A 14,319-nucleotide genomic window follows, 5' to 3' on the forward strand; every position below is an offset into this window, starting at 1 on the left:
ATGTTACTGGCAAAGAATGAGGAGCCACTGCTGCTATCACTAGGAGTATGCATCTCAAAGATTACATTTGAAACATACGCTATAGGTAGAAATCTATTTTCCATGAAAATAAATGCCTTCACAAAAGGACTTTTTTATTGTTTCATTATTACATTTTGTACTTCAATGATACTAAAAGATAGCTGAACCACCAATAATCAAAGCTAACACTGGAGCTTTTCTGAGCTATATGGATAGCAATCAGAGAATAATAAATTCACCAAATAAAAATTCTTATGAATCCTATATTCTATTTTAAGTATTCCAAAAGTAATACCTTTTTTTGACTTTTTTTTTGGCTCAGGAGTCCAAACAAAAAGAGGAAAACTAATTGCATGAAGAGACAACAGCAGTTATTTTTCATATGGCACTCACAAAAATCTATTTTGGTTTGTATGTTTGGTGTTTTTTCTTGTAGCAAGTGGTAAAAATATTTTAGCTCTGAGGTTTGTCACTACTAAAAAGGTCTTTAGATTGCAATGCAAAGCTTTATTATATTCTGGTTTTATGCTTCTTTAATGCAAAATGTTTGAAAGATACAGAAAACACTAGGATGTTACCTGCTTAATCCAGTGGCGATATTCATTAACACCAAAGGTTTTTTTCATCCAAAGGCCATAAATGTAACCAGAGATTCCCTTCAGCACCCATTCATCTGACCTATTATAAGAAAGGAACATGAATTATACCACTTCACAGGATGTTTTGTAAGGGATGGTATTTTTGACCAGCTCAAAATTAGCCACAAATTTCAAAAGGTTGTATAACTTCTCTAAGTCAACAGAAGTCTGATGAGCTGTGAACCCATTTATGGAACTTGGCACCTGGATGGGACCAATGAAACTGAAAAGTCAGTGAAAACTGAACTTCTACCACAGAGATCCAGATTAAAATATAAAACTAAACTATTTAGCTGAAACAATAATAATAAACAGGTGGAAATGGACATTAAAGTTAGAGCAACTGCTAATCTATATTACTTTAATTCCTTGATAAACACTCAATGCAGTGCAGAACATTTAGACAGCAAGTAGACAAAATACCTGTCTCACAATTTGGTGGACACCTTTTAAACACATCTTCTGTAAGTTATGTTCCAAGGGAGGAAAAATAGACAAAAACTACAACATGATCAGGAACTAGAACCTTAAACAGAAAATTGACATTGTACACAGGGTATGATAAAGTAAATAGAACAAGAACATATGAAAATGGAGTCAATTATGAAGGATGTAAAAAATTGCCTTCATCACAGAAGTAGGCTAGAAATAAAGAAGAGTGAGAGAAATTACAACAGTACAAACATCAATTTAAGAACATGTTGATTTCCCCTGTTTTTAAAGACAAGGATGCTCTGGGACACAAGACTTTTGCCATAAAAAAAGATAATAGGTTACTTGTCCCCAGTAAACAAAGTGTATGTAAAAGGATTTAAAATAAATACTAATGAGAACTGCAAGAACCATTTGGGGAGGCTTTCTGAAACATGGAGTTATAGCCACCTTGGCAGGAATTTTCCTATTTGACACTAATTTCTGCATTCTCCTCCCTGAACAACTTCTTAATTTATTAGTTCTGTGCTCTACAAGTACTTTGCATGCAGGCTATACTTTATCATCCAAAATATCTAGCAGAAATTGACTAATAATGCAAAAGAGTTACCTTTCTAAAATTTTCAGATGTCAAAGCACACTACAACATTCAGGAACATATATTCAATTTATACAATCTTTGGAACTTTTATATCTCACCTTCTCCTTTCAAAACAACAAAAAAATACTAATGGATTTTCATTTATCGAGCTGGGATTATTATTCCTACTTTTTTCCACATTTTTGCTTTCTTCTACAATTACTGCTTTACTTATTTTTCTGATAAAATGCAATTTGCAAATCAAAATTTGAGCTTCCTAGATCCTCCCCATTTCCTGGAGAATATCATGGTAAAATACTTACCAGGACATTCTGGATATGAAACATCCAAAGAATTGCTGGGCCAGGGCCTGTGCCAAGCATCTCCTTGTCAGTGGAGTTTCATCTATAATCATTGCACTGTGCAAGAGATTTGTGCTGGACCCCCATAAAAAGAAAATAACACAACATGAGCACCAGCTCCAAAGAAACACAAGATACCTTGACTTAAAAACCAAAACAAGTAAAATAATTTCTTCATTGTTTTTCCAGTGAGATAGTAACATTCTTTTTAATTTTTAATTTTTTAATAACCTTAATGCAGGGAGATCTCCTGCTATTATCATCTATACACAACTCTCTGTATAGAGCCTAAGTAGTTTAACTGGTAACACTCTCTTGGATTCCTGATATCCTATTCCAGCTAGAGAAAAATAAAACACAATCAAACTTCTGCACTTAATTTGAGATTAAATACTTCATGCATGGCAATTCTAATTCAGAAGGAAAGTCACTGACAGGCTTTTTTTTAAGTAAATCCAATATATTTATAACAGATAAAAATGGAAATGGTGTTAAAAGCCTGTAATGTCAATAAAAACAAGCCTTTTCAAACTAGAAAGCCCAAAACTCAGGCTACAAAAATAACTAAAGTTTCACACATTTCTCAACAGTTGTGGATCTTGAGCTTCTAGGCCTGTGGATTTAGAAGGCATAATTTTCTTAAATACTAACCTGAAAATACTCATGGATGCATAAGCAGCTACTTCAACATAAGCTTCATCTATAAAAACAGTCTTGAAACAGGAGTAAGGATAGCGGCAGGTAAGAATCTCCTCATAAAATTCAAACACCTCATGAAGGTATGACGTGGTATGTTTGAGCAAAGGGAGAAGTTGTGGTAAGCAAAAGTGAGTCACCTACAAAGGAAAATTTGTTACAAGACCTACAAATATATATCAAGTATATTAGATATCACCAAAGAAACCAAATTTCAACTAAATTTGCCCCATAAATTCAGACATAAATGGCATTACTGCTTATTTAAAGGTTTTTGGGTTTTTTTTGAGATAAATTTAAATACAGGCATTATTAGACAAGCTTTATCATATGACTGTATTGATGAAGGTTGATCTTGATATTCCATTCTTGGATTAATATATACTGACTGCAACATAAAAGAAAAGTAATTTAGAAAAAAAGGAGGCTTCTATGACAAAGATTATTACCTCATGCATGTATGGATCAACAAGGATTTCAAAAGGTCCAATTGCCAAAGAGATGTTAGAAGCTGCAGTTGGAATAGTCAGCATGTAATGAAAAGTCTTCTTTCTCATATCATGGGTGTATACAGTTTCCACCAAATCTCCGTTTGAAACAGCCACCATTGCAGCATCTACAGTATACTCAAGTTTCCAGGTACACAACTCAGAATACGAATCCACACAAGGAAACCAAAATCTAGAAAAGTTCAGTTTGGGGGGGAAATTGTTAACAATTATACTTAATAATTATATTCTTTTTCACAGGCAATTCTCTTTCAAGTTCCAAACTATATCCCTAAATACTTAAGAATATATGAATGTTGACATACTGACTCCTACAATACATTAACTTTATAAAGCTTCACAGGATTTTTTTCTTTACCTCCTGCTGAGTATAAAGACTAATTACTGTCATTACATGCTACTTCACATTGGTAAACTCTTTTCAAGCACAAATTAAGTTTTAGAATTTTTTAAACTTAAAAGAATTCATAGAAATTATTTGTATTTCCTACAGTTCAAGAATAATAGGAAATAAAAATCTAACATTCAAAGACAATTTTCTTACCTTGTAGAATTTTGATAACCACATGAAAAAACATGAGCCCCTCTTTCTGCCATGTTGCCCTCCATGTTGGGTACCACAAAATGAAGGCCTCCTTTTGGCTGATCCAGAGAAAAGTTTATATGCACCTTCAGGACCTTTAACTCTGCAGCACAAAGACCAAAACTGGAGTAAGTATATACAACTTACATGAAAGTTATTTCAGAATAGTAACTCAGTTTTGGACTCTAGGTCTTTGAAGATTACATGATAACTTCATTCTCATGGACTTGCCAGTCCACTTACAAACTCACAACTCAAGGCTTACAAAATCGAGACCTCCCTAAGCACAACTTAAGAGGAGATAAATTTATAAGAATCTTTATTAATTAATAAAAACTTATTGGAGTCACATTTCATCTTCCTATTCCCCAACAGTAAAGCATATTTATACAGACTGCAGCCTAACCATGATTTCCTTGGCACCTTGCTGAAAAAGATTTCTCCAAAATCTCTACGAAGCAGGCACATTCTTAAAAGACATATTATTGTCATTTGCAGTTGCTTAAAATCTCTAATTCTAGTTAATGCTTTTCATGTAACTTAAGTGTCTTCTCTTTGGTTTAGTTTCACAGAAATCTCACCTATGAATAGATTGGCAAGAAAAGAAATTCTAGCATATGCTGAAATCTATCCCACAAGTATCACTGTATTTTGGCACATAAACTTTGAAAAGTCAAATTATACATGTTTGAATATTTTCCCTTCTAGGCTTGCACATAAGGCAACAGGGACTTATAGAAAAATTAAATAAGTGTCTTTTTCATCAAGGTGCATCTGACAATACTGCATGAGTCAGCCTCATGATACAGTTGCTATTATTATCTCAGAGGTCTCATAAATCCATGGGAAAAACCGATAAAACCATGCAAGAAGTAATACAAGAAACTAGTAAGATCCCTGTAAGAAAATAATCAACACTGGAGAGTAACTTATTAAAAAAGCTACTTATTCCAGGATCTAGTATGCCAGTTTATAAAGAAGTATACTTTCACTATCAAATCAATTTTAAAATTCCTCAAAGTGAGATGGCATAAAATTAGTAGAATTTTGTAAGAAGATGTATATAACTATATCCTTGTAAATTATTTTCTTTGCTGGATCATATATGTTGTAAGCAGCTTCAAAATTACAATTTAGCTCCCAGTACACTCCATTATTCCCAGTTCCTCAAGTATTCTCCTGGGGTCGTGACGACCCAAGAGTATGTTTGTGTGTAGTGTCAAGAACTCTTGCAACTCTTCTCCATATTACCAAAAAGTGAAAATATTTTTCAGAGTTCAAGTGGAAAGGACGAAGGAAACAGTAATCACAAATCCATAAAATAATGTAACACTACTTCTATATCTTCAAAGCTACTATCTTCCTAAGCAAAGTTGGAGCTGGCAAGTCTGACATCTTAAATTAATTTTTCAATATGATCTCTTTACCATCAACATGTTTCCACAGCTCCGAGGGAACCTTAATGCAGAGTTCTCCATTTCCAGCATCTGGGTCCACAGCACTGACAGCGGCAGCATAGGCATTGGAGAAATAGTTGAGATTCCTCCTGTCAGAAATACCTAGTTAATTCTTAAAGCAGACTTGTGCTGAACCACAAAAAGCAACTTGGGAAGTTAAGACAATTTATATACTGAATTTCAAGGTGCATGGATAACTGTTTTGTTTTTAAATGAGTGGAAGAGAAAAGAAGTAAAGATTAGATTTCAACAACCAGAACTTAAAATCACTTCTTGCAGAAGTGATCTGTAATCAGAAAGACTTAAGCAGTAATAACTCCCAAGAAATTGAGAAATGTTCGGTGTTCCTTTCTTGACAATAAGAGTAATACCTACATTTATTGGAATAGAAATTAAAAATTCTGTTTTTTATTTTGGATTATGTTCTTATCTTTATTCTAAAGCTCTGTCTTGAAGATCTGCTTCCTCATATATTGTGGTTTTGCTCTTATCTTGCTTTTCTAAATGCAAGATTTTAGCTTGGCAATGGTGTTTTTCTATTTTTCCCCTTTAGCTTGATGGACAGGAATAGTCCTTTTTTAATGCACTCATAAATAACACATATAATACTACATGTTAGGAGTTTTCGCCTTAATACACAAACACAGAAATATGTGCTATACTTTTTAGCTTCTAGTTATATTTGAAACATTCTTCTTTTTTAAAGTGTACCATCATTTATTTAAGATGCAAACACAGGTTTTTGTAATCAGGTTTGAGCAACTATGTATCAGCTGCTCATTAACTGCTCACTTCATTACAAAGTCATATCATTACATCATTATGACTTAGATTAATTGTTTTCTACTGAAATAAGCAGGAACAAGCATGTGTCTTCTGTTAAAAGTACTTACAAGAAGGATATTACCTTATTATTTAATGTCATTATATTTAGCTACTGGAGTATGACCAGTCGAGTTAAAAAACCCTGCTTTTACAGCTTTATGCAATAGCTTTTATGGTTTTTTTCAAAATGCATTTCTAAACTGTTTAAAGCATGAGAGCCAAATCTTTCTTAATTCTAATTCTCCAGTACACAGTTTTTCAAAAGCTTGCACAACTCTGTACCTGAAGAGAAAGTGTTTGACTAACTTATCACCTTTTCAACAGAATTTAGGTACTGCTGATGAATCCAAGCACTGTGGAAGCAGGACACAATCAAGCACAAAGCAGTCACAGAATCACAGAGCCACAGAACACTCTGCATTGGAAAGGACCTTCCAAGGTTATCTAGTCCAACTCTCCTGGGGGAGGACAGGGACATCTTACACTAGGTGAGGTGGCTCAGAGCCCCATCCAACTAGACCTTCAATGTTTCCAGAGATGGGGCATCTACCTCCTCCCTGGGAAACCAGTTTCAGGGTTTCACTGCCCTCACAGTAAAAGAGTCCTTCCTTGCCTCTTTTAGTTTAAAACCATTACCCTTTGTGCTACTGCATCACTCCCTACTAAAAAGTCTGCCCCCTCCTTCTTATAAAGCCCCCTCTAAGTATTGAAAGGTTGCAATAAGATCTTCCTAGAGCTGTATCTTCTCCAGGCTGAACAAGCCAAACCTCTCTCAGCCTTTCTCTCTGTCACCTAGGACAGGTGCTCCATCCCTCTTACCATCCTGGTGGCCTCCTCTGATCTGCTCCAACAGGTCCATGGTCTGTGCTGAGGACCTCAGAGTGGACACAGGGCTGCAGGTGGGATCTCACAAGGGCCGAGTGTCGGGCAGAGTCCCTCCCTCGCCCTGCTGCCACCACACTGCTGGTGATGCAGCAAAGGACACCGCTGGCTTTTTGGGGTACAAATGCACATTGCCAGCTCATGCTGAGCCTCTCATCCATCAGCACCCTGAAGTCTTTCTCTGCAGGGTTGCCTGCAATCCCTTCATCCCTCAGCCTGTACTGATACTGGGGGTTGTCCTGACCCAGGTGCAAGACTACTGCACCACAATGGAATAAATTAACTTTTGGCTGCAGACTCCACCTTCCATGGAATCTGAAGTCCACACAAAGCAGACACAATCTCATTTCAGGATTTGCTCTCATCTAACCATTCTCTATTCACTATCCACAGAGAAAATAACCCAAATTATAGTACCTTACTTGGAAGAAAAAAGTGTAATTAACCATGCCACCAGCACCATTCTGTAAGTGTAGGTATGTCAAACACCATGCCTAATATTCCAAGTCTTCCACGTATAAAAAACTTTGCTAAAACACTGAAATATATTAAGAACATATTTTCACGTAGTCCTTCATCTTTGGCAATAATAGTGCACAAATTCCCTGGCACCACTACCAAGATTGAGAATGTCAGGAGCAGTAAACTTGTCTACTTTCTTTGGAAGCTTCTGAGAATCAGACATGAATAGTAAATGGGACCACTTCATTATAGAAACACACAAATCTCAAGTTTTAATGTATTTTTCTTTTCCCTTTTCATAGTTAACTGTACCTAAAGGTAGGATATAATACCAACACATTTTAAAAGGAAAAGGTTGAGTTTGTACCCTGGAATATAGTATAATTTCAGGTACAGCTCCAGAACAATTCCAACCCACTTAAACTCCAGCTGATGTGCTGTCTCCTAGTCCCACTCACTAAGGAGATTACTGTTCATCTGATGCTGTAGGGATGTAGCTGAAAGTGTCAAATGAGAAAGTAAGTATTTTTTTTCTCATCAGGCAGCTTTTATTTGGTTTACTTCCTTGATCTGTCACACTGAAGGGTCAAAGAATCTCCCCCTAAGCAAAGTTGCTTTAAGCTGTCCTTCAAATGGCACCCTTGAAAGGCAAACAAATACCTCTGGAAAAACTATTTAAAAAGAGACTGCATGACTAAGAACTATTAGTAATCAAGAAAGCTAGCAACAGAAAACCACAGTGACATTCTGTTAGACTGTAAAGTCTAAAGTGTTTAATTTTACTCCAAACTGTTTTTGAAAATTGACTATTATTGGATAAGGATCTCTTTCCTACACATCAGTGAGAATTTGTTCCAACTTTGAGGATTGTGAAGAGCTTGTGGCTACACTTTAAACGTCACTAGGTTCACAGACAGGAAAAGGTTATGATTTTACAGCAAAGAAGGTAGACTTCAGAACTTAACATTTTATGGAAAACAAGTCTATTCTTATATTTCTATTTTTGTGAAGTCTTCCAGTTCAAATGGGTGATTCATTGTAAAAGGAATCCATGAAAGGCGTAATACCACAGAATAATCTTTTCATAGGTTAAACTATTCTCGATAAACTGAATACGGCCATTTTAAGAAAAACAGAATTTTTAAGAAAAACATGCCAAAAGTTGCAGCCCATGGAACAATGATAAATTTTCATAATGCTAAGTTTAGATTGACAATGAAAAACAAATATGTATTCACGGTCTTATCCCAGGAGAGACACATTTTGTTATCAGAATTCACCCCAAACACTATTAATTACAGCCTGCATGCAGCTTAAGTGACTGTAAAGAAGTGATCCTGCAGAGACTTATTTTTTAAAATTACTAATTGATTTCAAACTTTCCATAGCACTTCTCATTAGCTGCATCAGTGCTGCAAATATATGTGCCAAACTTATAGTCTATAAATCACTGTTTTCCTACAGTACTTAACTTGGCAAACTAAGTTCTTTTCTCTATCTGTAATTCATTACTCTTCATTACCTGTAATTCATTTACTATTTTACTTTGCTTCCCATATAGAGTAAGGACTTGTTATTTGAGTACATACATGATATACCATTTAAAATAATACATGCACATATAGGTGATTTATTAATAGGGCAATGATTTGAATCTTTGTCATGCTGAAAAACCTGATTTTCATTCCTGATCAAGTCTAAGGGCTTTGTCATCTCTTTTCAAAACTTCTTTGCACCTTTGTGTCCTGGTCTAGGAATTCTCCCATTTAGTGTTTCCATTGAAACTACTTCAAACCACGTGCCACTCTTATCTCTCCACCCTGCCTCTGTGGTGGGCTGCATAGGAGAATTGGAGCCACAAAAGGTAAAGATCATGGACTGAGCTAAGAACAATTTACCAGAGACAGCAATGAAATAAGACAGTGAACAGTAACAGCAACAATACCAATGACAAAGTGTATGAGGAAAGAGGTAAATGATTCACATGGTACTGCTCACCCTGGGTCAACTCCTGAAAATACCTGACCCCTCTGCCATGCTATGGGACCTAGAAGTGATCCTTTTTCCCATCCCTGGAAAATTAGGTGAGGTGGTATAGAATAATCTCCAGGTTTTAGCCTTCCCTGCTCCTGACTACTGCAAAAAATGAACCCTGTCCTAGCCAGGACACTTTGATTATCAATTTCTGACAAAGTCTATAATGAATTTTCAATTAGACAAGCATCATATCAGTATTTATTGCAGCAAGGCAACCACAGAATCAAAGAATCACTAGGCTGGAAGAGACCTTCAAGGCTATTGAGTCCCATCCACGTCCTAACACCTCAACTAAACCATGGCACTGAGTGCAACATATGCTCAGTCCACCACAATTTTTTCTGTTTTGTACTGAGGCTAAAGGCTTGATCATTGACTTCTCAGAAGAACAAACATTGCAAGACAGACATGCCCTGAAGGCTACCACGTTGCCCTCCCTCACTCCTTACTGCTGCTTGTAACTAAAGCAACAGTGAAGTCAGAGGATATCAACACATCTTCCTGTTTGTAATGTTTAAATACTACATGCTTCAAGCTAAAAAACAGGCAAATGAACCAGCATTGCATAGGAAAGCATTATGTGCACACTAGCTGGCTATACAAAAACATAGCTTTCTTTACACAGAAATAACAATAAAATGTAACAGCTTCTCAGCCTGGCATCCTAATTATCCCACAAATGTGAAGCACATAAGCAGGCACAGCAGGATCACCACAAGCTTCACTTATCACAGATGAAACGAGCGCACCCAAACTCCAAACTTCTGCTGCACCTATGTAACAGTTTACAATCTCAACCATAAGATTAAGAAAAAATATCTCCTTTGCCAGTTTAAAATAAATAGGGCTGAGATACAAGCAGTTGTCTCAGTATTCAGAACATGCACTGAAATTTCTACACAAAATGTAGAAGCATAGCCCAGAAAAAGCAAATTCATTTCGCTTGTACTGACAGAATCAAAAAAGCAACAATTTACAAGAAAAAGAAAGATGAGGACAGACAGCTGTAACACTCAAAAACAGCAGCCTCAAAACATAGATATTCTCTAACACTATATGCAGTCTTCACAAGATTTGAAACTCTTCTCAAAAGCACAAGCAAAATGGGATTCTCTGTCATCTTGTGTACACACAGTAAAGCAAAGTAAATTATTTATTTCATACCTTACACCACTGTTCAGGTGCTTGCTCAGTCAGGAACAAAGTGACTGTGTCATCTAAGTTCATCCATCTATTCTGATACAAAAAAGCCATGTTGTCCTGAAACCTCCAGAGGAAATTCTAAGACAGAAGTCCAACTTTACTTCTAGATAAACCTTTACTTTACAATACTCTCTCTCTCACTTTTTACCTGAAGTTATGGTTTGGGACTAATGGATAAATTTGCAATGGCATCAAAGCTAAAAATATATTTAATGTGCTAATTAATGGCTTATAACCATTCCTACAAATCTCACCAATTTTTAATTACCTTTTTAGTGAGGGCTTTTCTGATATTCAGGGGAACTGAAAATATACATGACTGAAAAAAATTGTTTCACCTTCTGCAACACTGGAAATGTGAAATGACAAGAGACCGTGTGTCAATGATTTTTTCCTCAAAGATGCTCAAACCCAATAGTACTATTTGAAAAGAAGTTGAGTATTTCAACTCAGACGCAAAAAGGTGATCTCACAGATCTCACCAAGAGATAGCAAAGAACATCACAGTGAGGCAGAATTGTGCCATATATAAAGCTGAATTTCTCAACCCTCTTTTAACTGTCTTCTTGCATGTCAAAATTTGCACAACATAACAGTGACCTATTTCTCTTAACTTCCTATCAGCAAACATAACCTTTCAAGTCAGAGAAGTTGTAGCAAGTTTTCTAATCATTACTCCATACAGAGTTCCATTTTAAATAGAATTCTGTTGCTAACTAAGGGAGTAAGAATTCAGATTATTTTAACTTTAATAAAAAGGTAGGAAAGTGTCTGTTAAATTAACAACTTTTCTAAATACTTATGCCCCAGATAAGCTATTTGGAAAAAATCTCTTCACAGGGAAGACAGTAAAGATTGGAACATACGGCCCAGGGAAGTGGTGGAGTCACCATTCCTGAAAGTATTCAAAAAATGTGGACATGGCACCTGAAGACATGATTTAATGGTCATGGTGGTGCTGGGTTTACAGTTGAACTTATGACCATGATCTTACGGGTCTTTTCCAATTTCAGTGCTTCTGTGATTTTATGTGTTCTTTTAGAAAACAACATATAAGGAACTAAAACATCAAAAGAAAATGTTTGTATATACAACCTTGTAACTTGAACTTATATTTGCTACACACCACAGGGAAAAGTAAAGATTGAAAACAAAATATTTTAAATAAACAGGTTGCCAAGAACCATTTACTATTTTACATTTATTATTACCATTTACTTCCCATTTACTAGTTGAGCAGACTACTTAAGAAAACTGTGCAAAAGTTTACGATCTCTGTAAGATCGGAAACAAACCATCATGTCTAACCTGTGTCCTGTTCAAAATAATTGCTGTAGCTAGTTCAGCTGCAAGGGAACAAAGGACATCATCACTAAACTTGCAATAACAAATGACAACTTGGAAGAGATGACCAGATGATGCAGAGACACTGTATTTAACTACCCAATTGTGACCAGGTGTTCCAATGGAAAAAACACATCTAACTTCATCTAATATTTTGTAACTCATATTGCCTTTAACTTCTGAGATACAGAAAAAGGCATACTAGTTTTTGATTATGAATATTTGGTGACCTCTGTCTTTCATAACTATGAATAACATAGGAGTTATGAAATACAGAGATTTTCTATTCAGTTTGAACAGTTTGAACAAAAAAACCCTCACCTTCTCCACAAATTTTTTTTTAATATATTTTATTTTATATTCCATATATATAATTTTATATTTAATTTTATTTATATCCTATTCTCTCTCTTAATCCCTTATTTAACATAATGGAGTGCTAGTGCTCATTCTGAAAATTTTAAATGCTGCTCCTTTTTCACATTTTCCAGGAGTTATGCAGGATTCCAGTTATTACAGAATTACACAATGGTTCAGGTTGGAAGTGATTGCTGAAGACCTTCCAGTCCAACCCCTCAGCTCCAACAGGGTCACCGACAATCACCTGCTCAGGGGCACGTCCAGATGACTCAAATATTTCCAAGGATAGACTCCACAATCTCTCTGAGTAAATTTTCTCCCCCACAGTAAAAATTGTTTCTTGATGTTCAGAGGGAACTTTCTATGTCTCACGTTTGTGCTCACTCTATCTGCTCCTGTCAGTGGACATAAGTTAAAATTCCTGAAATTCTATCAGAATACAAGAAAATGTTTTTTACTGTGAGGGTCATCAACACTGGAGAAGGTTGCCTGGAGAGACTGCAGAGATTCCATCCCCGAAGACACTCAAAAGACAAATGGACACAGACTTTTGCAACCTGCTCTACCTGACCCCTTGAGAGCAGGGGAATTGGACTAAATTATTTCAGTCACTCTTTTGCAGCTTCAAGGACTCTGATTTTTTTATTAGCTGGTGTTAAACAACACTTTCACAAGAAGTTTTTTAACAATTCGGTAAATTCAACCAAGCCACCAAACACCAAAAAAGTAAGGTTTTGCACAAAAGAAGGTGTGAGAACATGAATGTTCCAGCAACTCCAAAAAGAATACCTAGGGAAAACATTTTCTCATCATGCTCTTACCAAAAATGAAATGACTACAAGATTTTCTGCTAAAGCCCCTTCCCACATCAGTTCCCTAGAACACACAGGATGCCACATGACTTTAAACATACTCTTCAATATGAGATGGTGAAGACATTTTAAACTTTTCCTTTCAAATTTTGAAATGAGTTTAGGTTCTAGGACTTACACTGTTATCTACAAGAACTAATGAAAGTTTGATTCCTTAGGAAAGGCTCAAGGCTTTTCTCTCTAGTGCTTCACAACAACCTGGAATCTCTGCAATAAGGATTCTGAATTTTTCGCATAACAAGTAATAGCATCAGTAACAAAAACATCACGTCACAAAGCAAACAGAATTACAGAATTAATATACTCAAGTGGTTCAGTATCAAGACTCAAAGAAAATTTCCTAACTCTGATATTAAATTTGGTGTCCAATAACACTGTATTTGCAAACTGAATTATTGAAGCTCTTGCATAACTGATGAATAAAGGAATACACAGTGTCTGTCTCAAGCACACATATCAAATCCAATGTCCTTTTTCCCCATGAAGTACTTCATAGAAAATTTTCTTTTACTTTCACAAAACAATACAAAGAGAAATTAGCACAAGAAATTCTAAAGACTAGTGCAAGAGTCAAAATTATTGCCAAAATACTTGCCCAAAATTCAGGCAGCATATGTAAAGTTACCACTAGGAAATTACCAGGTAAAATTTGACAGTAAAATGGAATAGGTTATACTTAAAAGCAACAGAAAGCATTACCTCTGGAGAATCTTAAATACACCACTTACTGCTTTGACTCATGGTGACAGACCTCCAGCGTTGGATCGTTATAGATGAAAGCTGCCTCTAAATCATTGACTCTCACTCTGTAAATGCGGCACTGTTTACTGTTCAGCTTGATTCTGTTCAGGTTTGCAACTGTGGGAAATATTGTCAGTTCCACATAACCCTATGAAAATACAAATCAAAATTTTCTGTAAAATCTTTATCGACTAAAAAACTAGAGCGATATAAAGAATTATTACTAATAGAATTTTAAAAAATCACTAGTATAAAGTTATTTTCATATTTAAATAGGAAAATAATTTGCCCTTTAGATTTTCTACATTTTTTTTC

General features: G+C 35.6%; 1 protein-coding gene across 5 annotated transcripts in view; it reads right to left on the reverse strand.

Annotated features, from left to right (window-relative positions):
• TAF2 (TATA-box binding protein associated factor 2) overlaps positions 1 to 14,319 on the reverse strand; it is a 58,274-nt gene that overhangs the window by 41,033 nt on the left and 2,922 nt on the right. For 4 of the 5 annotated variants that reach the window (XM_015618024.3, XM_015618029.3, XM_015618030.3 and 1 more), the window contains exons 3-9: positions 13,992 to 14,152; positions 5,249 to 5,367; positions 3,783 to 3,924; positions 3,179 to 3,410; positions 2,685 to 2,869; positions 1,995 to 2,108; positions 600 to 699 (exon numbers count right to left, since the gene is read on the reverse strand). In XM_015618024.3, coding sequence (XP_015473510.1) covers positions 600 to 699; positions 1,995 to 2,108; positions 2,685 to 2,869; positions 3,179 to 3,410; positions 3,783 to 3,924; positions 5,249 to 5,367; positions 13,992 to 14,152 — 1,053 coding nt within the window. The remainder of the gene's footprint in view (positions 1 to 599; positions 700 to 1,994; positions 2,109 to 2,684; positions 2,870 to 3,178; positions 3,411 to 3,782; positions 3,925 to 5,248; positions 5,368 to 13,991; positions 14,153 to 14,319) is intronic. The other variant, XM_015618026.3, reaches the window with a different exon arrangement.

Source organism: Parus major, chromosome 2, assembly GCF_001522545.3.
Source record: "Parus major isolate Abel chromosome 2, Parus_major1.1, whole genome shotgun sequence".
Taxonomy (NCBI): domain Eukaryota; kingdom Metazoa; phylum Chordata; class Aves; order Passeriformes; family Paridae; genus Parus; species Parus major.